Source organism: Physella acuta, unplaced genomic scaffold (assembly GCF_028476545.2).
Source record: "Physella acuta isolate Inbredline_101_S28 unplaced genomic scaffold, ASM2847654v3 ptg001552l, whole genome shotgun sequence".
Taxonomy (NCBI): Eukaryota; Metazoa; Mollusca; class Gastropoda; family Physidae; genus Physella; species Physella acuta.
The window spans coordinates 782-24,150 of record NW_026733067.1 but is presented as its reverse complement, the minus strand read 5'-3'; the positions used below and the strand labels follow the sequence as shown (position 1 = coordinate 24,150).

Below are 23,369 nucleotides of genomic sequence, written 5' to 3'. Positions count from 1 at the left end.
TTAGAATAGTGTAGCGAGGGGGGGGGGGCTTAGACAGTGCAAATATAGGACTTGGGCGGCGGGGATTTCTTAGATAAGATTTTAGCATGAAATTTGACAGCCCAGTTAGTTATAAAATTGCCCCGTAAGCGATATTACATTTTAAAAATGTTTTTATAACGATGATTTAAATTATTTCAAGGAGTTTATTATTGTTTGTTCTGTAGCTGTCGTGTGACGTTTCAGCTGGTGTTGAGCGGCTGAGAGAGGACACGGCTTGACAATGGTGGAGGCTTTTGCTGGAACGAACCTTCATCTAGGCGACATCCTGGTCATCGCCGGCTATTTCGCCTTTGTTCTCTTTGTGGGCTTATGGGTAAGTTGTTGTATACCCTGGGGGAGAGGGGGGTGTTGCTGGTAGAGATGTATTTATAGGGTGTATGCTTGGGTGGGTGGGGGGGGGGGAAGTGGTGGTAAATTCGTTTGTTTTTGGGTGTATGTTTGGAGGGTGTTGGTAAATTCGTTTGTTTTTGGGTGTATGTATGGAAGGTGTTGGTAAATTCGTTTGTTTTTGAGTGTATGTTTAGAGGGAGTTGTTGGTAAATTCATTTGTGTTTGGGTGTATTTTTTTTTATTGATTTACCGTAAAGTGTCTTTATTGTTAATGCAGTTTGGGGTAAGTTTCTGGTAGCGTTGTTTCTTTGAAAACAATTTTCATGAAACAAACTTGTGTCACTTGTTTGTGTAAGCTGGGCATTGAATCGCCCTGACTATTTGTCTTCTTTCACATGTAAATTCTTCTTTATCTAGCTGCCATGTATCTCTATGCCCGGCTGTGGTTGTGTAAACAAACACGTTTGTCACGCTAAATGTCGGCCTGTTTTGTAAACATGCTCTACTGGTAGTTTGTGTTATTTTGTGAAAGTAACACAATAACCTACGTAAGACACTGAATTATGTAACACAGTACCAGAGTAACACAACCAACACACATACTTACTATTTGTATCACCCTGTATTCTCTCTATATCATATAAGTAAGTTCTCTGTATCACTCTGTATGTTCTCCGTATCACTCTGTAAGTTCTCTGTATCACTCTGTATGTTCTCCGTATCACTCTGTATGTTCTCCGTATCATCCTGTATGTTCTCTGTCTAACCCTGTATGTTCTCTATCTCACCCTGTATGTTCTCTGTCTAACCCTGTATGTTCTCTATCTCACCCTGTATGTTCTCTGTATCACCATGTATGTTCTCTGTATCACCCTGTATGTTATCTGTATCACACTGTATGTTCTCTGTATCACCCTGTATGTTCTCTGTCTCACCCTGTATGTTCTGTATCACACTGTATGTTCTCTGTATCACCCTGTATGTTCTCTGTCTCACCCTGTATGTTCTGTATCACCCTGTATGTTATCTGTATCACACTGTATGTTCTCTGTATCACACTGTATGTATCACCCTGTGTGTTCTGTGTCTCACCCTGTATGTTCTGTGTCTCACCCTGTATGTTCTCTGTATCACCCTGTATGTATCACCCTGTGTGTTTTGTGTCTCACCCTGTATGTTCTGTGTCTCACCCGGTATATTCTCTGTATCACCCTGTATGTTCTCTGTCTTACCCTGTATGTTCTGTATCACCCTGTATGTTCTGTATCACCCTGTATGTTCTGTATCACCCTGTATGTTTTGTCTCACCCTGTATGTTCTGTATCACCCTGTATTTTCTCTGTCTCACCCTGTATGTTCTGTATCACCCTCTATGTTCTCTGTCTCACCCTTTATATTCTGTCTCACCCTGTATGTTCTCTGTCTACCCTCTATGTTCTCTGTCTCACCCTGCGTGTTCTCTGTCTCACCCTGTATGTTCTGTATCACCCTGTATGTTCTGTGTCTCACCCTGTATGTTCTCTGTCTAACCCTGTATGTTCTGTCTCACCCTGTATGTTCTCTGTCTCACCCTGTATGTTCTCTGTATCACCCTGTATGTTCTCTGTATCACCCTGTATGTTCTGTATCACCCTCTATGTTCTGTATCACCCTCTATGTTCTGTCTCACCCTGTATGTTCTGTATCACCCTGTATGTTCTGTATCACCCTGTATGTTCTGTATCACCCTGTATGTTCTGTATCACCCTGTATGTTCTCTGTCTCACCCTGTATGTTCTCTGTCTCACCCTGTATGTTCTGTATCACCCTGTATGTTCTGTCTCACCCTGTATGTTCTCTGTCTCACCCTGTATGTTCTGTATCACCCTGTATGTTCTCTGTCTCACCCTGTATGTCCTGTATCACCCTGTATGTCCTGTATCACCCTGTATGTTCTCTGTATCACCAGACCTCCAGACAGAACCGAGGCAGTGCAGGTGGCTACTTCCTGGCTGGCCGCAACATGCACTGGATCCCTGTAAGTCATGTCACCTTCTTTTACATCGAACTTTTTTCTGAAGACATTTGACTTCAGACACTTGACTTCAGGCAGTTAACTTGAGACATCTGAATTGAGACAGTTAACTTGAGACATCTGAATTCAGACAGTTAACTTGAGACATCTGAATTGAGACAGTTAACTTGAGACATCTGAATTGAGACAGTTAACTTGAGACATCTGCATTGAGACAGTTAACTTGAGACATCTGCATTGAGACAGTTAACTTGAGACATCTGAATTGAGACAATTAACTTGAGACATCTGAATTGAGACAGTTAACTTGAGACATCTGAATTGAGACAGTTAACTTGAGACATCTAAATTGAGACAGTTAACTTGTGACATCTGAATTGAGACAGTTAACTTGAGTTATTTGACTTGGGCAGTTGACCGTAGACAGTTGACTTCACACTATTGACTTTGACAGTTGACTTGAGAATTTGACTTAAGGCAGTTAACTTGATGCGCAATAAAAAAAAATATAATTTCAGGTTTTACTATTTATTTTGAAGTCTAGACATATTTATGCCTTATACAAAAACAAAGTATGCGAGATGTTTATAAAATACATTTAAATATCCTTTTTTAAACAAAAAAAGCAGATTCGTGTTACATTATATTTTTAAAAGGGCCAACTATTGGGTTTGTGTAAGAGAAGTTAAAGACGAGTCAATAGTGTTGATTGATTTACCCTAATCAATGTCACTATTGTCACACCTGAGTTATCGTTGAGGTTTGGACCAACGTTAGCTTGATTGTGATAAATCTCAAAGGCAGTTCCTTGATCGCAGGTGCTTTGTCAACACGCGGTTTAATGACAGGTGCTTTGTCTATCGAATTATTCTCACATATTTTGAAACGGCAGCGATTGGAGTCCTTAAATAAACAATTCCCGATGCTAGTACTGCAGTCTGCTACTGTTATCGTGCCCAAGGAATATTGCAAAAGTTATATTCAATTGTACTGAAACTGGAATGTAAAACTACCAATGTTAACCCCATGGCTACTCCTTGTCTTGTCTCATGCACCAGTCCAAGCGTTTCTTTCAGACATTTTTCTCCGGTTGGGGAGGGGGGGCACTTGCAGCTTTCGAAGTGGGGAGGGGGGGGGGGCAGAGACGTAGCGACCCTTTCCGGCGCCCGGGGACAAACTTTTCGATTTGCATCCCCCCCCTCGAGATTTCGATTTGCACCCCCCCCCCTCAAACTTTCGATTTCCACCCCCTCTCGAGATTTCGATTTGAACCCCCTCAACCTTTCAATTTGTTTTTCCAACCCATTTTGACGCCCCCCCTAAGGTCGGCGCCCGGGGACATATGTCCCCCCCGCCCCCCCCCCTCCCCCCCTCGCTACGCTACTGAGGGGGGGGGGCGAATTTAAATTTCCAGGGGCTGGACACTGGTTGGTTTTGTTCGGGGCGTGTGGGCGGTGGCCACAGAAGAGATGCCTGAAAGAAACTCACCCAGCAGAAGACAGAAAACAAAGCTGTGAAGTAGTATAGGATCCTACATGAAACATTTACAACGTGCTGGTCAGACCTATGGACAGAAAGATGCACTACAGACTGCGGGCTATTGCACATTTGTCATTTGTTTAATCATCAAACTTTTATTCCTTCAGATATAACATTTGCATGACATTTGCATGACGTTGTATTTTGTGTTGATTGTTTGATTAATAATAAATTAAGTAGGCCTGGCACATGTCATTATATACAAACCACCCATGGACAAAGCCGCTATAATTATACGGTGGTCAAACCATCAATGGCCAAAGCACATGTTTAACAGCACCTGTGGTCAGAAGTCTAGAACCCATCAATTTGGAGGTCTTAACAACATCCTACGCATTCGAATAAGGGACGTTCAGGCTAACAGTCGAGCTCACTACCCCCCGACCACGCAGATCAAATTACATTAAAGTATAAGTTAACCTTTTGTTGTTTACAAAAAGTTAACCTTTTGTTGTTTACAAAAAGTTAACCTTTTGTTGTTTACAAAAAGTTTTGTTATTTACAAAAAGTTAACCTTTTGTTGTTTGCTCTACGTTAATATTTAAAATTGTGTTTTTCACCATAATTTAACCTTTTGCTTTACCATAAGTTAACATTTTGTTGTTTGCCATAATTTAACATTGTTTATCCCCAGTCAACATTGTGTTGTTTAACTTAAGTTAACATGTTGTTGTTTGCCATAATTTAACATTGTTTATCCCCAGTCAACATTGTGTTGTTTAACTTAAGTTAACATTTTGTTGTTTGCCATAATTTAACATTACCCCCAGTCAACATTGTGTTGTTTGACAAAGTTAACATTTTGTTATTTGCCATAATTTAACATTGTTTACCCCCAGTCAACATTGTGTTGTTTAACTTAACTTAACATTTTGTTATTTCAGGTGGGCGCCTCCCTGTTTGCCAGCAACATCGGAAGTTTACATTTTGTGGGGCTGGCGGGATCTGGTGCGGCGGCTGGGATCTCAGTGGCCAACTATGAACTTAATGTAAGATGGGCACACGGTCTTCCATAGATTAATAAATTGGCTTACGACCTTCCGTAGATCTCTAGCATTACCTGACGGTCTTACATAGATAAATAACATTTATCACAAACTTGGACTCAAGGCTTTCCATAGATCTCTAGTCTTGCCTCGCGGTCTTCCATAGATAAATAACATTTATCACAAACATGGGCTCAAGGCTTTACATAGATCTCTATCATTGCCTCACGGTCTTCCATAGATCAATCACTACTTTGATGTTGGGTGCCTGTTTTGTACTGTTTGTAAATATCCGTTAAGAAAAAATAAATATCTGCATATTATATAGGTTAATTTAGTTGAGTACAGAGTTTCTTTCAGACTTTTTGCTTCGGGTAGAAGGGAGGGGGCCGTTTATAAAAAAAATTAAATTGTATATTTTCTACTTCAATTACATTTTTTTATTCGTGCCGAAAGAGGTGGTGAGTCCCGACCCCCCCCCCCCCCCCCCCGAGAAATTCCTGAAAGTTGTGGTGTGGATCGTAGTGTTAAGTTAGATTTCATGAGTACATTACCCCCACCCCCTCCCAGAAAACCTATAGTAGAGCATTACCCCCATGTCGATTACTAATTGACCTAATATCTAAATTGGAGATGGATGAGGATAGATATAGGAATTTGTTTAGGATTAGGGATAGGGCCATTGCCATAGCGAGATGGAGAGGGATTGGTGTAGTATTTGGGTTAGGGAGAGTTTTGCGGATAGGGTTATGAGTGGGTTTAAGGATATTGATAGGGTCAGTAAAAGGCTGGATGTAAAGATGGATAGGGATAGGTGTAGGAATAATAATGACAGATAATGTTCAAGACGTGTGTCCGCTTTTGTGCTAAGTTGTATTTATTATTTATGTATGCCTATGTTGTATGTATGTAGCTTGCATGTAAGTATGTGTATGTGTACTTATATACACAGACTTTTGCGTGTGTACATATATTATGTATTGGCCTATATGTTGTCTGTAGGCCTTTGTATGTAATGTATGTATGGATATATCTATATAATGTGTAGTTACCCAAAAAATTGTTTCCGTCTTCACAGGCCATGCTTGTTCTGGTTCTACTTGGATATATTTTTCTTCCTGTATATATAGCATCGGGTGTAAGTATTACTTATCCTAATTATTTACATATTTAAATACCCACACTATTTTTTAAATTCGTAAGTTGTCTAATATTATTTCGGCTAAAGTTTTCTTTCTTTTACTAATGTTACCTTGCCCCCAATATCTATCTATCTGTCTATCTATCTATCTATCTATCTATCTATCTATCTATCTATCTATCTATCTATCTATCTATCTATCTATCTATCTATCTATCTATCTATCTATCTATCTATCTATCTATCTATCTATCTATCTATCTATCTATCTATCTATCTATCTATCTATCTATCTATCTATCTATCTATCTATCTATCTATCTATCTATCTATCTATCTATCTATCTATCTATCTATCTATCTATCTATCTATCTATCTATCTATCTATCTATCTATCTATCTATCTATCTGTCTGTCTGTCTGTCTGTCTGTCTGTCTGTCTGTCTGTCTGTCTGTCTGTCTGTCTGTCTGTCTGTCTGTCTGTCTGTCTATCCATCCCTATATATATATATATATATATATATATATATATATATATATATATGTATGTATATATATATATATATGTATGTATATATATATATATATATATATATATATATATATATATATATATATATATATATATATATATATATATATATATATACATACTTTAAATATATAAAACCATTTTGAACAAATGACCGAATCCCGGTAACACCACTGGTATTAGTTGAGTGTGTGAAATAGATCGTCACACTCGTTTGTTTACCTGAAGGTATCGTAAGTTTGTTTACTAAAGATAACTAGAAGAAATGTTATCATCAGGTTGATGTAGGTCGATGTGGTTGGTGAGGTTTGACTGTGTGGTGAGGTTTAACTGTGTGAGGTTTAACTGTGAGGTTTAACTGTGTGGTGAGGTTTAACTGTGTGGTGAGGGTTAACTGTGTGAGGTTTAACTGTGGTAGGGTTTAACTGTGGTGAGGTTTAACTGTGGTGAGGTTTAACTGTGTGGTGAGGTTTAACTGTGGTGAGGGTTGACTGTGTGAGGTTTAACTGTGGTAAGGTTTAACTGTGGTGAGGTTTAACTGTGTGAGGTTTAACTGTGAGGTTTAACTGTGTGGTGAGGTTTAACTGTGTGGTGAGGTTAACTGTGGTGAGGGTTGACTGTGTGAGGTCTAACTGTGGTAAGGTTTAACTGTGGTGAGGTTTAACTGTGGTGAGGTTTAACTGTGTGAGGTTTAACTGTGAGGTTTAACTGTGTGGTGAGGTTTAACTGTGTGGTGAGGGTTAACTGTGTGGTGAGGGTTAACTGTGTGGTGAGGGTTAACTGTGTGGTGAGGGTTAACTGTGTGGTGAGGGTTAACTGTGTGGTGAGGGTTAACTGTGTGGTGAGGGTTAACTGTGAGGTGAGGGTTAACTGTGTGGTGAGGGTTAACTGTGAGGTGAGGGTTAACTGTGAGGTGAGGGTTAACTGTGTGGTGAGGGTTAACTGTGTGGTGAGGGTTAACTGTGTGGTGAGGGTTAACTGTGTGGTGAGGTTTAACTGTGAGGTGAGGGTTAACTGTGTGGTGAGGGTTAACTGTGTGGTGAGGTTTTACTGTGTGGTGAGGGTTAACTGTGTGGTGAGGGTTAACTGTGAGGTGAGGGTTAACTGTGAGGTGAGGGTTAACTGTGAGGTGAGGGTTAACTGTGAGGTGAGGGTTAACTGTGAGGTGAGGGTTAACTGGTGATGTTTAACTGGTGAGGTTTAACTGTGTGGTGAGGAAATAGTTCAGAAGTTAAAGTAACTATAGTAAAGTATCCTCATCACTCCGACATTAAGCACGGCAGATTTTACAACAGACAAAAAACAACATTCAAAATACAGATAAAGACACGCCATAAAATACAAGACATACAACAGAGAAAACAACAGAAAACATTACGTTCAGAGTACACTGCATACAAAATCTCAGAGAACAGACAACACAGAAATACAAGTGAACGAACAGAAAGTTTGATACCATAAATAAAAAACTTATGACTACATCGATTTTTCAAAATCTACTAACTCCCAGGAATAGAACAGGTTAGTTTCTACAACTGTATGTCGTCAATAGCCTTGATCGATTCGATGCTGCCAATCTTCTATATTGAAACACTCTGATAAGTAACGCTCTAACCATGTCTCTGTGTTAGATTGGTGTTTTTCATTTTTACAGTCAAATATAAGTCATTGAAGTTTGAGTTCAAGCACATCACGTGTTTTTTTATAGTTAAAACACATCACGTGGGTGTTTGTTGAGTTATAGCACATCACTTGTGTGTTTGTTGAGTTAACGCACATCGCGTGAGTGTTTGTTGAGTTAACGCACATCACGTGGGTGTTTGTTGAGTTAACGCACATCACGTGGGTGTTTTTTGAGTTATAGCACATCACCAACACAACATCGTATTATTTGAATGACCAATACAACAGCGTATTAAACCTAAAACGAAACCTAACCCTTACTTAACTAACCCCTGAGGTTATGTACAGCTAACTGAAGATTGTCATACAATATTTTCCCTCTGCCACAGATCTACACCATGCCACAGTACCTACAGCGGCGGTTTGGCGGTGTCAGGATACAAATCTTCCTCTCAGTACTCACCCTCATCATGTACATCTTCACCAAGATCTCCGTGAGTTTAATGTTGTTGTTTTTTGTGTTGTTGTTTTTTTGTGTGTTGTTGTTGTTTGTGTCACCCTCATCATGTACATCTTCACCAAGATCTCCGTGAGTTGTTTGTTTTTTCTATCACCCTCATCATGTACATCTTCACCAAGATCTCCGTGAGTTGTTTTTTCTATCACCCTCATCATGTACATCTTCACCAAGATCTCCGTGAGTTGTTTTTTCTGTCACCCTCATCATGTACATCTTCACCAAGATCTCCGTGAGTTGTTTTTTCTATCACCCTCATCATGTACATCTTCACCAAGATCTCCGTGAGTTGTTTTTTCTGTCAACCTCATCATGTACATCTTCACCAAGATCTCCGTGAGTTTAATGTTGTTGTTTTTTGTGTGTTGTTGTTGTTGTTTGTGTCACCCTCATCATGTACATCTTCACCAAGATCTCCGTGAGTTTTTTTTTCTGTGTTTTTTTTTTTTTTTTGGGGGGGGGGGGGTTATGTCAAACTCACCATGAACATCTTCATCAAGATCTCCGCGAGTTCTTTGTTGTTGTTTTTTGTGTGTTGTTGTTGTTTTTCTATCAACCACACCATGTACATCTTCACCAAGATCTCCGTGAGTTGTTTGTTTTATATCTACTTGTGTACATCTTCTTTCGTACGTAGCGTTGGTCTTATGAAGTCCGGTGCACTCTAATTATTGGATAGATTTCTGTTCTATAATTCAATTATATATTTCTATTCTCCAAATCATAGATATATTTATGTTCTTGGATAAATATGTTTTCTTATTAATGTATACATTTCTACTCTAAAATCCATGAAAATTATTTCTGCTCTCTAATTATCTGTTCTCTAATCCACGAATATTTCTACTCTCTAATCCATAGATAGATTTGTTCTCTAATCCATGGATAGATTTGTTTTCTAATCCATGGATAGATTTGTTCCTCTAATCCATGGATAGATTTGTTCTCTAATCCATGGATAGATTTGTTCTCTAATCTATGGATAGATTTGTTCTCTAATCCATGGATAGATTTGTTCCTCTAATCCATGGATAGATTTCTGCTCTCTAATCCATGGGCAGCTTTCTACTCTCTAATCCATGGATAGATTTCTGTTCTCTAATCCACAAAGACACATCTTCTATCCAACCCACAGGCAGACCTGTACTCTGGTTCTATATTCATCGAGCAAGCGTTGAACTGGAACATGTACGGAGCTGTCTCCCTTCTGCTGGGTATCGCGGCCATTTTTACTATAACAGGTAACTCGACATTGGTCCGTTTTAACAGACACCACCAGCCCTCCTCTCAGAACTGAGGGATACCTGACATACAGACACCCCCACCACCCCCTCTCAGCACTGAGGGGTACCTGACTTATACAGACACCCCCCACATCTGAGCACTGAAGGGTACCTGACATACAAACACCCCCATCCTACCTCCCAGAACTGAGGGGTACCTGACTCGACTAAAATTGTCAAATTAGAGATTTTTATTTTTACTACAGTATAACCTCTCTACTACATAATCCCTATCTTGGGACTGCGTGATCTAAGCGGTAGAGCGCTAGACTGCTAACCCGAAAGTCTCGAGTTTGAATTCGGGTTCAAGTCAGTAGACCGTCTCTGAGTCCACCCAACTCTGATGGGTATCTAACTCATGTTAGGGAAAGTAAAGGCGGCTGGGCAAAGTGCTGATAACACCTTCATATGTCGAGGTCAAGAAACATGAACTCTACTTCATCTACTCAATGGATCGCTAAGTTTAGAGAGGAATCTTTACCATCTTTAAACCTATCTTTAATCCTAACTTATACTTAACCTATTTCTATCTATATCTGGTGGAGGGGGTACTGACTGGGGGTATGGGTTTACTGCTGTTTGTCAGCAAGAGGGGTGGGGAATAATGTACAGAGGTATGATTATTATAAGTAAGGGGAGAAAAAGGGGGGGGGGGGGGTAATATCCTGCTCCCCCACTGACCAAAACTTGAACCAGCCCTTGTGTCCCCTCAGGTGGCCTTACAGCGGTCATCTGGACAGATTTCATCCAGACCATCATCATGCTGGTCGGTGCCTTCGTTCTCATGATCAGAGGTAAGGAACTGTTCCGTTAGAAGGTACCAGTCGCCATACATCCCTGTCATTGTGTATTGTCAGGCCTGTGGTTTGTGTGTTCTGTTATGTTTGGGTTAGGGTTTTGTTGTTAGGGTTAGGGTTTTGTTGTTAGGTTTAGGGTTAGGGTTTGTTGTTAGGTTTAGGGTTAGGTTTTGTTTAGGGTAGTTAAGAGTTAGGTTTTTGATACTGCTGATTGAGGACGTGTCGACCAAAAGCATAGCGACCACTCCCGGCGCCCGATACAAAATTTCAATTTGGCGCCCCCCCCCCCCCCCTTCCATATATTCTTTATATTTATAATTCAAAAATTCAAAATAGCAGCTAATTAAGCTTATTTAGGCACCCCTAGGGTCGGCGCCCGGGTGTCGACCATTACTGTCTACTAGACAACTGACCGATATGTAGGTGCTGTAGTTTACGTGTTTTGTTTTATTCCTTGAACTACTGTCTGTCTATATAAAACATATAAGGTGTTTGAATTTTTTTCCACGAGGTCGTTCATCCGAATCTTATCAAAAATTTATCAGGTGAAAAATACTGCAAGAAATGGAGTCAACAACTTTGTTGTTGTGTGTTGTGGCCCAATTTTTGACGTGTTGTACAAGCTGATGTGTTGTGGCCCAGTTTTTGACGTGTTGTACAGGCTGATGTGTTGTGTGTTGTGGCCCAGTTTTTGACGTGTTGTACAAGCTGATGTGTTGTGTGTTGTGGCCTAGTTTTTGACGTGTTGTACAAGCTGATGTGTTGTGGCCCAGTTTTTGACGTGTTGTACAGGCTGATTTGTTGTGTGTTGTGGCCCTTTTTTTGACGAATTAGAAATATTTCTATTGGCTGTTTTGTTATGTGTCTTAGCCAGTTTGTATCAAATTGCTGGCGGCATCTACTTGTTCATGCGTCCAAAGGCTAACCTGCTGTAACTGGAAAATTGGTGCTTCCTCTTTTGTGGTCATTACTTGATTTTTGTTCTTACTCCCACCATCCCTTTTCTACCAAAATTAGGCTTAAAGCGGATGGAGTGCCTCAGTATCTTATGACCCGACCCTTGGGTCAGATGACGTCGAATGGTAGAGCGTTCGACTGCTAACCCGAAAGTCTCAAGTTCGGATCCCGGGCTAGAGTCCATGGGATGTTCTTGATGAATACCTGACTCATTTTAGTGAAAGTAAAGGTGGCTTGGCATAGTGCTGACCACACTGTCCTTACATATGTCGAGGTCACTGAAACAGGTCAACTCTACGTCACCTTCCTCGTTGACCATAAGTTTAGGATACTTAACTTGTTTTAAACGCATCTTAATATACCTAGATCTAAATTGTGTTGTCTTTAGTGCCAATAGAGAATGGTTAGCAATTTGTACGGTATTATTTCGGCTATACATAATTTTTCTTCAAAGCCTAATTTTGAGATCATGGGGACTGACTTAAGGCGATCAGCTAAGCTGTTGTGGTATTTTTTGGTATTGGTCATAATAATAGAGGTGTGATTGTAGATCGTAGTTGTCGGTGTTTGATTGTGTAGTCAAGAGACTGGTGGTATGAATGTGTAGGGCATCCAATGAATTGGATATGATTGTGTACGTGGTATGCTAAAATCATACTCTCTTTTAAAACTGTAAACTGTAACATAACATCATTCTATGATTCTGGTGGCTTTATCCTTCTATTAAAGAAATACCACTATGATTTAACCACAATATTTTTTTAACATGACCATCGATCTAGGAAGTCGTTGATTTTATCTCTATAATACAGAAATACCCCTACGATGTGACTATAAAACAGTGTTTCTTCCAGGCATCCATGCACCCCCCCCCCCCTCTCCCCCTCGAAGAAACCCTCGAAGAAACCCTCGAAGAAAGTCTACCGCCCCGGACGAAATGGAATTTGTATAGAAAACATAGTTACAATGTTCGTCCCCCCGAAAATTGTTGTCCTCCTCCCCCCCCCCCCGAGTAAAAGTCTAGAAGAAACACTGCTAAAAATATTTTTTAACATGAACCGCGTTCTATAACGTTTGTGATTTTCAACATTGCTCGCGTTCTATGAAGTTCTATAATATAGGACAAAAACCTATGATTTAACTAGAACTATTTTTATCATGGCCAGCATTCTATGAGGTGGGTGGGTTCAACGCCATGGTGGAGAAATACCCCTCGGCTGTGGCAGAGAGTGCCTTGATGAGCAACAACACCTGCGGCTTCCCGAGAGAAGACTACATGCACCTGTTTAGGGACCCGGTGTCCAGTGACCTCCCCTGGCCGGGGATCCTGGGGTTGACCATCAACTCGATATGGTACTGGTGCTCCGATCAGGTAGGTTTCGCTTTGTTTTAGGGGTCGTCCATAAATGACGTCACACTCGTAAGGGGGGGGGGGGCGTAATTTTGTGATGGTGTGTGATGAGGGGAAAGGGGGGATATTCACATGGTGTGACGTCACTTTTTTTCGTTATAAAAAAGCAATGTTAGAAAACGTTTTAGCCTTTATTTCACATTTTAGAAAACGGTTTTAATACACTGTAATAGGAATTGATTAAAATACTCTATGTTGATAGTTCAGACAAAATTTTGGAAAAATATCGATGTTTTAAGACAAATTCAACAGCGATTTTGAGGAGGGGGGGGGGGGTTGTAGGCTGAGGTGTAACATCATTTTAGGATGGGTGGCTTTTTGTGACGGAGGGGAGGGGGAGTTAAAAATCGTCCAAAAGAGCCTAACGTCATTTATGGATGACCCCCTTATTGATATGCCTTTGCTATCCTTAAAACGTGAGGTTATAATACTGTCTATATGTCTGTAAAATCATACTATTCAGCATAATTTCCAATCTGACCTTCAATAACATATGCAAATGTGGTATACTTTTGCTGCCTCCCTTGCTTATAAATGCTCTGTCCTCAGAATACATTTATTTTAAAACTTGCTATTTGTATCATACACAAATTATACCAATTAAAGGGAGAAAAATCATGTATTATAAAACTGCCTGCTTACTAAACCATGTTGTCTACATACATCATGTTGGTAATTAATTACCACTACCTGTTGTCTAATTACCACTTCCTTTTGTCTAATTACCACTTCCTTTTGTCTAATACCACCTCCAATAGTCTAATTACCACTTCCTGTATCTAATTACCACCTCATGTTGTGAAATTACCACTGTTCTGTAATTACCACTTCCTGTTATCTAATTACCACTTCCTCTTGTCTAATTACCACTTCCTGTCCCCAGGTGATTGTTCAGAGAGCTCTGGCCGCCAAGTCCTTCACCCACGCTAAAGCAGGGACGTTACTCTGTGGTTATCTCAAAATTCTCCCCCTGTTTTTACTTGTCTTCCCTGGAATGATTGCCAGAATTTTATACCCAGGTACCTCACTCAATCATGGTTGTCTAATGAATTGGTTGGATTTTTTTTTATCAATACCCGAAAACTATATTTTTAAAATATTCACAAATATGATACGTATTCTGGAGGTCGGCGTGGTCGGGACGGTAAAGCTCATGGTTGCTGAACCGAAAAGTCCCGAGTTCGATGAGCAGATAAGGCTCGATAGCTGAGGACAGCAACTCTTCTAGGAGAGACAACTCTACAATCAAACATCTACTGCCTTGTAGTTTGTTCTTGGTTGGACAGTGGGCAATGGAAGTAAATTTTTAAAAAGCAAGCTGAAATCGGAGTCAATGGCCTATATGGCAAATAACAAGTTGACACTTAATACTTAACTGTGTTGGAGGGAATCCTTTCCGATACTAGAATTAAGAACGAAGAAGAAAAAATTAATTAAACGTTGGGTTTGCTAATAGACGTCGTCCAGTTACCCAAACCATAACGGTGTCCTATTCCAGAAGAAACTGGTTAAACGTTGGGTTTGTTTGTTAATAGTTGTCCAGTTACCCAACCATAACGGTGTCCTATTCCAGAAGAAACTGGTTAAACGTTGGGTTTGTTTGCTAATAACTGTCATCCAGTTACCCAACCAAAACGTCGTCCATAACGTTTTTTGTCCAATTCCAGATACCGTGGGTTGCGCTGACCCAGACACCTGCTACAAATTCTGCGGGAGCGCCAGCGGATGTTCCAACATCGCCTACCCCACGCTGGTCATCAACCTGCTGCCCGCTGGTGCCCGGGGCATGATGCTGGCCGTCATGCTCGCTGCCCTCATGTCCTCGCTGACCTCCATCTTCAACAGCAGCAGCACCATCTTCGCCATGGACGTCTGGACTCACATCAGGAGGAAGGCGTCGGAGCTGGAGATAATGATTGTGGGCAGGTGAGTTGATTGTGGGCAGGTGAGTGGCAGGTGATTGTGATTGTGGGCAGATGAGTATTAGTTGATTGTAATTGTGGGCAGGTGAGTGGTAGTTGATTGTGATTGTGGGCAGGTGAGTGGTAGGTGATTGTGGTCAGGTTAGTGGATTGTGGGCAGGTGATTGTGGGCAGGTGAGTGGATTGTGGGCAGGTGATTGTGGGCAGATGAGTGGATTGTGGGCAGGTGAGTTGATTGTGGGCAGGTGATTGTGGGCAGGTGAGTGGATTGTGGGCAGGTGAGTTGATTGTGGGCAGGTGATTGTGGGCAGGTGAGTGGATTGTGGGCAGGTGAGTTGATTGTGGACAGGTGATTGTGGGCAGGTGAGTGGATTGTGGGCAGGTGAGTGGATTGTGGGCAGGTGAGTGGATTGTGGGCAGGTGATTGTGGGCAGGTTAGTGGATTGTGGGCAGGTGAGTTGATTGTGGACAGGTGATTGTGGGCAGGTGAGTGGATTGTGGGCAGGTGAGTGGATTGTGGGCAGGTGAGTGGATTGTGGGCAGGTGAGTGGTAGGTGATTGTGGGCAGATGATTATTGTAGTTGTAAGGATGTGAGTGTTTGTTGCTTGTGGTTGTAGGCAGGTGAGTATTCGTTTTTTTGTGATTGTGGGAATGTGAATATTACACTAGTTGATTGTGATTGTGTGCAGGTGAGCAAAAACTGATTGTGGGCAGGTAAGTGACAACGGATTGTAGTTGTGAGCAGGTGAGGGACAGTTTATTGAGGTTGTGGGCAGGCCAGGGATTTATTTGCTTACATGTGAACAAGCTTGTATTTAACTTGATTCTGTGTGCTTCTTTCATTTGTCTGTCATGGGTCTTAACTGGCGCATGACATTTCACCTACGTCTACCATACCAATATGATTCAAACTTAAACATTTGGGAAGCTTAGATTAATGGGTGAATGTTCAGATAATTCAGATGTTTACAAATAATCACCGAGGAAGGGGAAATAACTCATGATCACTGTTCCCCCAGAGTGTTCGTGATTATCCTTGTGGCACTGAGCATCATCTGGATCCCAGTCATCAAGGCCAGTCAAGGGACTCAACTCTACGTCTACATACAGGAAGTGGCTAGTTTTCTACAGCCCCCTATCTGTGCAATATTTGTTCTGGGTATATTTTGGGAAAGATTAAATGAAAAGGTAGGTTGTTGTTTGTTTGTTTGTTTGTTTGTTTGTTTGTTTACAGTCGCTCAGGCATTGTTGAGTTATTTATTTCTATTTCTTTCTGGGTTTTTATTTTTTTATTTTATCATCTCTGTTTTTATTTTGAAAAAAATGTGGTTGTAAAATTGTAGGCCTAAAGATAATATTTTAACAATTTTATGCTTTCAGGGTGCATTCTTTGGGCTGCTGATTGGCTTTGTTGCTGGGATTATACGTTTCGCCATCCAGTATTCGTACACGGCGCCAGAGTGTGGCAGCACTGAGCCAGACCCCACCCCGGCGTTGGTGAAAAACTTCCACTACCTGTACTTCTCCATTTTTCTGTGTTTCCTCACGGCACTCTCTGCTGTGGTCATCAGCTGCTGCACAAAACCTGTTGATGAAAGATGTGTGAGTTGTTTCCCTTGATTTGTTTTTCACTTAATTAGCCAATATCAGTAGATCTGATGAAGTTATAAAAAAAAAATACATTTTAAATAGATTAGGCCTATTTTATATTTTATACAATACTTTACTTTCCCAGTAAAACTTAATCATATGAAGTTATAAACAAATTTAAATAGATTAAGCCTATTTTATATTTTATACTATGTTTTACTTTCTCAGTAAAATTTTATCGTATGAAGCTATAAACAAATTTTAAATATAGATTAGGCCTATTTTTTACTTTATACAATATTTACTTTCCCAGTAAAACTGAATCATATGAAGTTATAAAGCAATTATTGTTCATTAGATTGTTGTGTTCTCTATTACATTTTGCTCCACCAATAAATTATATGAAGCTATAAAGCAATTTTATTTATGATCTAAACTTTATATCCTTGATGGGTTGTGTCACAGACTGTATAATTATGTATCTTTATTATATTGTGTTTTGCATGAATGAAGAGTACCTGGCTAGCGGAAGGACTGTCTGAGCGATCGTCATGTGTTTTTCCATGTTTTTGGGTGAGATCGCTCATGTACGTAAGGGGAGAGAAAGTGGTGAATAAAAGGGAGAGCGAAAGGTGAACGGGTGTTGTGTGCTAGGACTTGGGACTGGAACGATGGCAGGGAATGTAAGATGTCTCCATGACTTGGAGTCGTGATTATTATTTGTACCTATATCAGTTGATCTTCAAATATGGATGTACCACGGATTTATCTGTACATAGTGTAAATAAAGTTGTCATTTGAAGTTGCTACTGTTGCTCGAGTTCCTGTATGAAAGCTAACCCACAACAACAAAGAATACATGTTGTTACATATGGTGTCAGAAGTGGGGGCAACAACAGTTGCTACATTGTGAGCGTCTACTACTACTGTTACATATGGTGTCAGAAGTGGAGGCAATAAAGTGATGTTGCTACATTGTATTACTGTTACTTATGATGTCACAAGTGGTTGAAGAATTGTTGCTACATATGTCAGAAATGGAGATATTACAGTCTGTGGTCTTCCACTGTTTACCAAGTACGTCAAGTTCTTGAAAGTCATCTATCTACACTCAAGTCAGAAGGGTTGCTGTAGTCAAGTCAGACGTTTTGTTCAAGTCAAGTCATCAACGTGATAATTTTTATCACCTTATTTCGATATTGTCTCACCAATGTCGAGTAAATATCGTCTGTGTGTTTTTTCTGTTTGGATTTAGCCGATCAAGTCTTAGTGTTTCTTTTCTACTGTTTGGATTTAGCTGTTCAAGTTTTTTCTATATGGATTAGCTGTTCAAGTTTTTCTACTGTTTGGATTTAGCAGATCAAGTTTATTTTTGTAACTGTTTCTAAACTGTTCCTAAAGATGTCTTATCTAAAACTGGACAAATTTCTACTCTGTAACATGCTACTAGAACTATTTTGAATTTTTTCAACTTTTTGGAATCAACAAAGTGAACTATTTTTGGACGTATATATGTACTATGAACTTTTCTTGGACTACCAGATGTCTGTAATCAACTAAAACAAAGCCAGAATACAAGAAAGGGTATTGTAAATTAATTAAAATTTATCTATTGTTAACTAATGAATTTAATGAATTTATATTTTATGTCATAGAAAATATATCAAAATGTCATGTTTTGAAGAATATCTAGCACTAGCGAGGGCGCAAGGCATTAAGAAGATGAATAAGCAGATAGCCTGGGCAACCAATCGACTTGAAAAAGACATAGAAGAAGCAAAAGAAGCATGGGACGAAGTACCAGAACAACCCCGACGTGCTCATGGAAATGTATTGAGAGAACTAGATGATATGATAGAAATAGTGTGTAATAGATCAAGAGCTATTACAGACATGCATAAAGAAGAAGACATTTCAGAAGTAGGTAAAGCAGAAGAGACTGTACAACTACAAGGAAAGCGGAAAAAAAGAAACAGAAAACAGAGAGCAGATAAAAGGGCTGAAACTTTGGAAAAACAAGTTGGCCTACATGAACTAGCATATAAACAAGAACTATTAGAAATGAAAGCTATAACAGACACAAATGAACCAAAATTAGAAAGTGAACAGACAGAATTTAAAGCAGAACTTGAAGAAGTAAATATTGGCAACCTTTGGAATGAAGAACAGAGTAACATAGTCCAGGAAGAATTGAAACCCAAGGATAAAACAGAGGGTGAACTTAGTAATGATTTAAAGGTGACAGATACATTAGAATGTCTTAAGATTGACTCTTTATTGAATGATACGCAGGTACACGAGAATATTAGTGAAAGCTGTATCGTAAGTCCATCAGAGAATGGCAGTCAAAATGATTTAATAAGCCCATCAGTCAATGGCAGTGATGATTTAATAAGTCCATCGGAGAATGGCAGGAATCATGATAAACAAATGATTAATGAATCAGTGAACTTAATAAGCCACAATGAAGAGAACGTACCTATTGAAGATTTACTTCGAAAATTGGAGTCAAACTATAAAGAAGATATACTAGAACTCAAGGATAAATTTAACAAAGAAATGGAGAAATTAACCCAGAAATTTATGTGTGAATTAGAATCAATAAAGAAGCATAAGGAAGTTAAGAAAGATGAAACAATATCTACAAATTACAATGTTAATAAAAATGCACAGAATGAAAGTAAAAGAAATGTAGCAAACTATGAATACAGTCAACATGTTAATAAGAATGTCATTAATGTCATTAATGCACAGAATGAAAGAAAAAGAAATTTTGCAAACTATGAATACAGTCACCATGTTTATAAGAAGCCAAAATCTAGATGTTTTTACTGCGGAAAAGCAGGTCATTACCAAAATCAATGTTGGCATAGGTTGGCAAATCAGAGAAGAAACAATTATGTACACAGAAAGTCATGTGAGAAATACAGTAATTTAAGAAATAATGTATCAACTTCAAATCAGAATAACAAAAGTGTGAATAGGTATACTAATGGAAGTTACCGACGCAACACATATTATGAGAGGCCAAAGCAATGCCATAATATTTATATTAAGTTGATTGATGAACCAAACGAACGTACACAAAGCAAGATAACTACTGACGTTGTTCAGAAACCAGAGGAGAATATTAAAACAAATGAAGTAACACAAGTTACACGAATTCTAGGAAATAATTATGGTAACAAAGCTAAAAGATACACATACAATTTGAGGGAGAGATGGCATACAGGTCATCGTCAACTGCACGAGAACGATTACTCATGCTATAGAGGATGCTAAGATAAATTATCAATTGACAGTTTATTAATATTATACAGTCTGTAACTGTAATATATAAATATCAAATAATGTGTTTGAGTAAACATAAATTGTGTACTATATCTAAAGAATGTAAACTGTATTATGTTAAACCTATTCTATACTATTAATTAACAGTGAATAAAGTAAATAAATAAAAGTTAGAGACTATTTATTCCGCATAACAATAAGACGGAAGTCTCAATGATGTATTGTGTATTAGTCAATACCTGTGTAAGGCAAGAATGTGATTGTGTTGTGACCTAGATTTGTCTGAAATGGGTCAACTAGGGGAGACAACAAAGTATATTAATCATGCGTCGTAATAACATGCCTTGATGATAAGGAAGTTTTTTTTACCACATAGGATATAGTTATTTAAATTATGAGTTGAATCAAGTCTTTGATAATTTCAACTATGTATTATAGTTTGGTAATTTACTAAACTCATTGATCTTGTTTATACTACAATTACTGGGTAATTGAAATGTTTTTCTTTCTCATATTTGAATATATTACACATAATGCTTGTGCATTAGTCTACAAAGAATGTATTTTTCCATGTTTTTTTGAGATGTATAAAAATTTTGTTGTCTGGCACATGATCCTGCCCTACCAATATTGTATTTATAAATTTTGTTACACAAAAATTTTTTTTTGAAGGGGGGACGTGTCACAGACTGTATAATTATGTATCTTTATTATATTGTGTTTTGCATGAATGAAGAGTACCTGGCTAGCGGAAGGACTGTCTGAGCGATCGTCATGTGTTTTTCCATGTTTTTGGGTGAGATCGCTCATGTACGTAAGGGGAGAGAAAGTGGTGAATAAAAGGGAGAGCGAAAGGTGAACGGGTGTTGTGTGCTAGGACTTGGGACTGGAACGATGGCAGGGAATGTAAGATGTCTCCATGACTTGGAGTCGTGATTATTATTTGTACCTATATCAGTTGATCTTCAAATATGGATGTACCACGGATTTATCTGTACATAGTGTAAATAAAGTTGTCATTTGAAGTTGCTACTGTTGCTCGAGTTCCTGTATGAAAGCTAACCCACAACAACAAAGAATACATGTTGTTACAGGTTGCTATCCCCAATTAAAAAGCTTCATTCTCTATGGGGTTCCAAACTTGGGACTTTGGAGTTAGCAATCATGTGCTCTCCTGCCCAACCATGCTACCTCTTTTAATAATAAATTAAAAATTTAGCAAACAAAAAGATGAAAATTTATTTTGAAATTGAAAGAATTTAACCTCCAATCAAAAAATGTGTTCTACTGTCTCTAGATACAACGCTTAACCTGGAGCACCCGACACAGCACAAAAGCAAGGTTAGATATCAAAGACTGGCAGGAAGGGAGGGCTGAGAGTTTGAGGGAGACGGTTGAGGCTGAGGTGAACCAGGATACAAATCATGGTACGCAACTAACGCAATTAAATCAAGGGAGATTTGGTTACCTATTGCTCTTTTTTATGTAAATAATTTAATTGGAATTTTACAGATACATACAGACCTAACGAAATTTAACTTCCATAATTTAGACTTAAAACAACTTATAGTAGTTCATATGTACTCTATATACATAAAACATAAAGTTTTAATAGCCTTGCCATAAAGTACAAATAGAATTTTCATTAAACATCATAATTATTTTAAAAGCAAGATTTTATAATTTATAAGCCCAGATTTTTTTTGTTTTGTTTAGGGTACTTAATTATTTCTTCATGTATATTTGACAACATGCACATTTTTATTTAGATCTGAATAAAGAAAATGGGAAATCAGAAACTGAGGTTAAAGAAGAAAATGGAAAATTTGAAATGGAAATTAAAGAAGAAGTTACTTACAACATGAGTGAAGGTGGGAATACGTTTCTAAATTTGTTTTGTTATTATTCTTGTTATTTCTTGTTTATATTGAACTTATAAGATGCGTAATATTATTTGTTGTAACATTAATCTGCTGATTTTCTAACTCCCTAAAATAAGCTAATATATAAGATACATTCTGAAATCTAAATTGTTTAAAAACCAGAGTACATTTGCTTCACAATACAACTACATTAATTGTTTGCAATTTTTAATCAGCTTAAGTTTTACTAATTAGTATGGAAATGTAATTTTTGTGAACTTGTTATTAGCGGTGTTAAAAATGGTACATTGTGAATTTTTATTAAAGATATAAAAATGGAAGTTGCCTACACATGTAAATGGTGATTAATCCTGGTTCATTCTAACTTTTTAATCTGTAGAGAAACTAAAATGGTACTAAAATGTTAATGACCACCAATTTAACTTTCTAATCGCCAGAGAAAACTGCCGTCCCTTGCAGAGTTTTGAACTGGATATGTGGCATTGACGCAGCCAGCAGGAACAAATTATCCCACAAGCAGATGGATGTTGTGGATATGTTATCCATCACTGAACCTTACAGACTGCGAGTAGCTATAGCTGCTATGGCCACAGTGCTAGTTGGGTCGTCTGTTTTCTTGTACGGGTTCTTCTACTAGGGTTTTATGTGAACTTTAAAAACAAGAGAGTGCAATCGGTGGAAGAAATGTGACATTGTTTAACAGTGCGTGGGTTAGTTTTTATATGTGCCTTGAGTTGCGGTTTTACACATTTCTACAGGTTAACACAGTAGGAGATGTTAGTTAACATAATGTGGATATATTGTTGCAGGTTACAATAGTGAATATGTCCCAGTCACCTACTGACCATAGGGTTGTGTACCTTGTTGTGAACCTTGGGTTGTTATTTTATAAAAATTTACATGTAGCAAGGTCAAAAGATTCCTGCAACTTTGTAAGATTTTAATTAATTAATTGTGTCTTTGTTTATTCAAACATAGCAAAAATATTAATAGGGCTAATATATAATTTTTTTTACAAAACACTGTCTTATAAAAGTTATAAATAGTTTTAATATATTGAATTTAAAACTGGGTCTGTACACAACTAGCCATGTTGATTCAGACATATCATTAAGAAAAGTATTATTGACAATATTTATAAGGTTTTTTTTTTTTATAAACTGTATCTTATCTTCTCTAAAAAGAAATTTTTTGCAAATGTTACAGCATATTTTTTTTTTTTATTTAGAATACATTGAATTTTAAAAATGGAGCCATTCACAGATAGCCTAAAAATAATTTTTTTTTTAAAAGTACTAATTTATGTAACTTTAGCCTGCAACATTCTTTTAGTCAGACATTCCTCCAAAAGTTATTGATTTCTTTTTATTGTGCATAGTTGTTTTAAGTTGTTTTTTAAATTTTATTTCTTCCATCTTTTTAAGTTATTTTAACTTTTTTTACAAACTGTGTTATGAAATGTATAGCTCGATGTTTTGTTTCATTCCTTGGGTGAATGAAGGAATTAAA

General features: G+C 38.3%; 1 protein-coding gene across 1 annotated transcript in view; it reads left to right on the top strand.

Annotated features, from left to right (window-relative positions):
• Positions 1-23,067, top strand: part of LOC131928809 (sodium/glucose cotransporter 4) — a 40,496-nt gene extending 17,429 nt beyond the window's left edge. The window contains exons 2-16 of the mRNA XM_059284944.1: positions 207-355; positions 2,321-2,389; positions 4,810-4,914; positions 5,990-6,049; positions 8,598-8,702; positions 9,861-9,966; positions 10,722-10,802; positions 12,929-13,134; positions 14,057-14,192; positions 14,841-15,099; positions 16,116-16,284; positions 16,477-16,698; positions 21,275-21,404; positions 21,747-21,848; positions 22,298-23,067. Of these exons, the coding sequence (XP_059140927.1) occupies positions 263-355; positions 2,321-2,389; positions 4,810-4,914; positions 5,990-6,049; positions 8,598-8,702; positions 9,861-9,966; positions 10,722-10,802; positions 12,929-13,134; positions 14,057-14,192; positions 14,841-15,099; positions 16,116-16,284; positions 16,477-16,698; positions 21,275-21,404; positions 21,747-21,848; positions 22,298-22,497 (2,043 nt within the window). The 5' untranslated portion in view covers positions 207-262 and the 3' untranslated portion in view covers positions 22,498-23,067. The remainder of the gene's footprint in view (positions 1-206; positions 356-2,320; positions 2,390-4,809; positions 4,915-5,989; positions 6,050-8,597; positions 8,703-9,860; positions 9,967-10,721; positions 10,803-12,928; positions 13,135-14,056; positions 14,193-14,840; positions 15,100-16,115; positions 16,285-16,476; positions 16,699-21,274; positions 21,405-21,746; positions 21,849-22,297) is intronic.
• Positions 23,068-23,369: the final 302 nt, after the last annotated feature.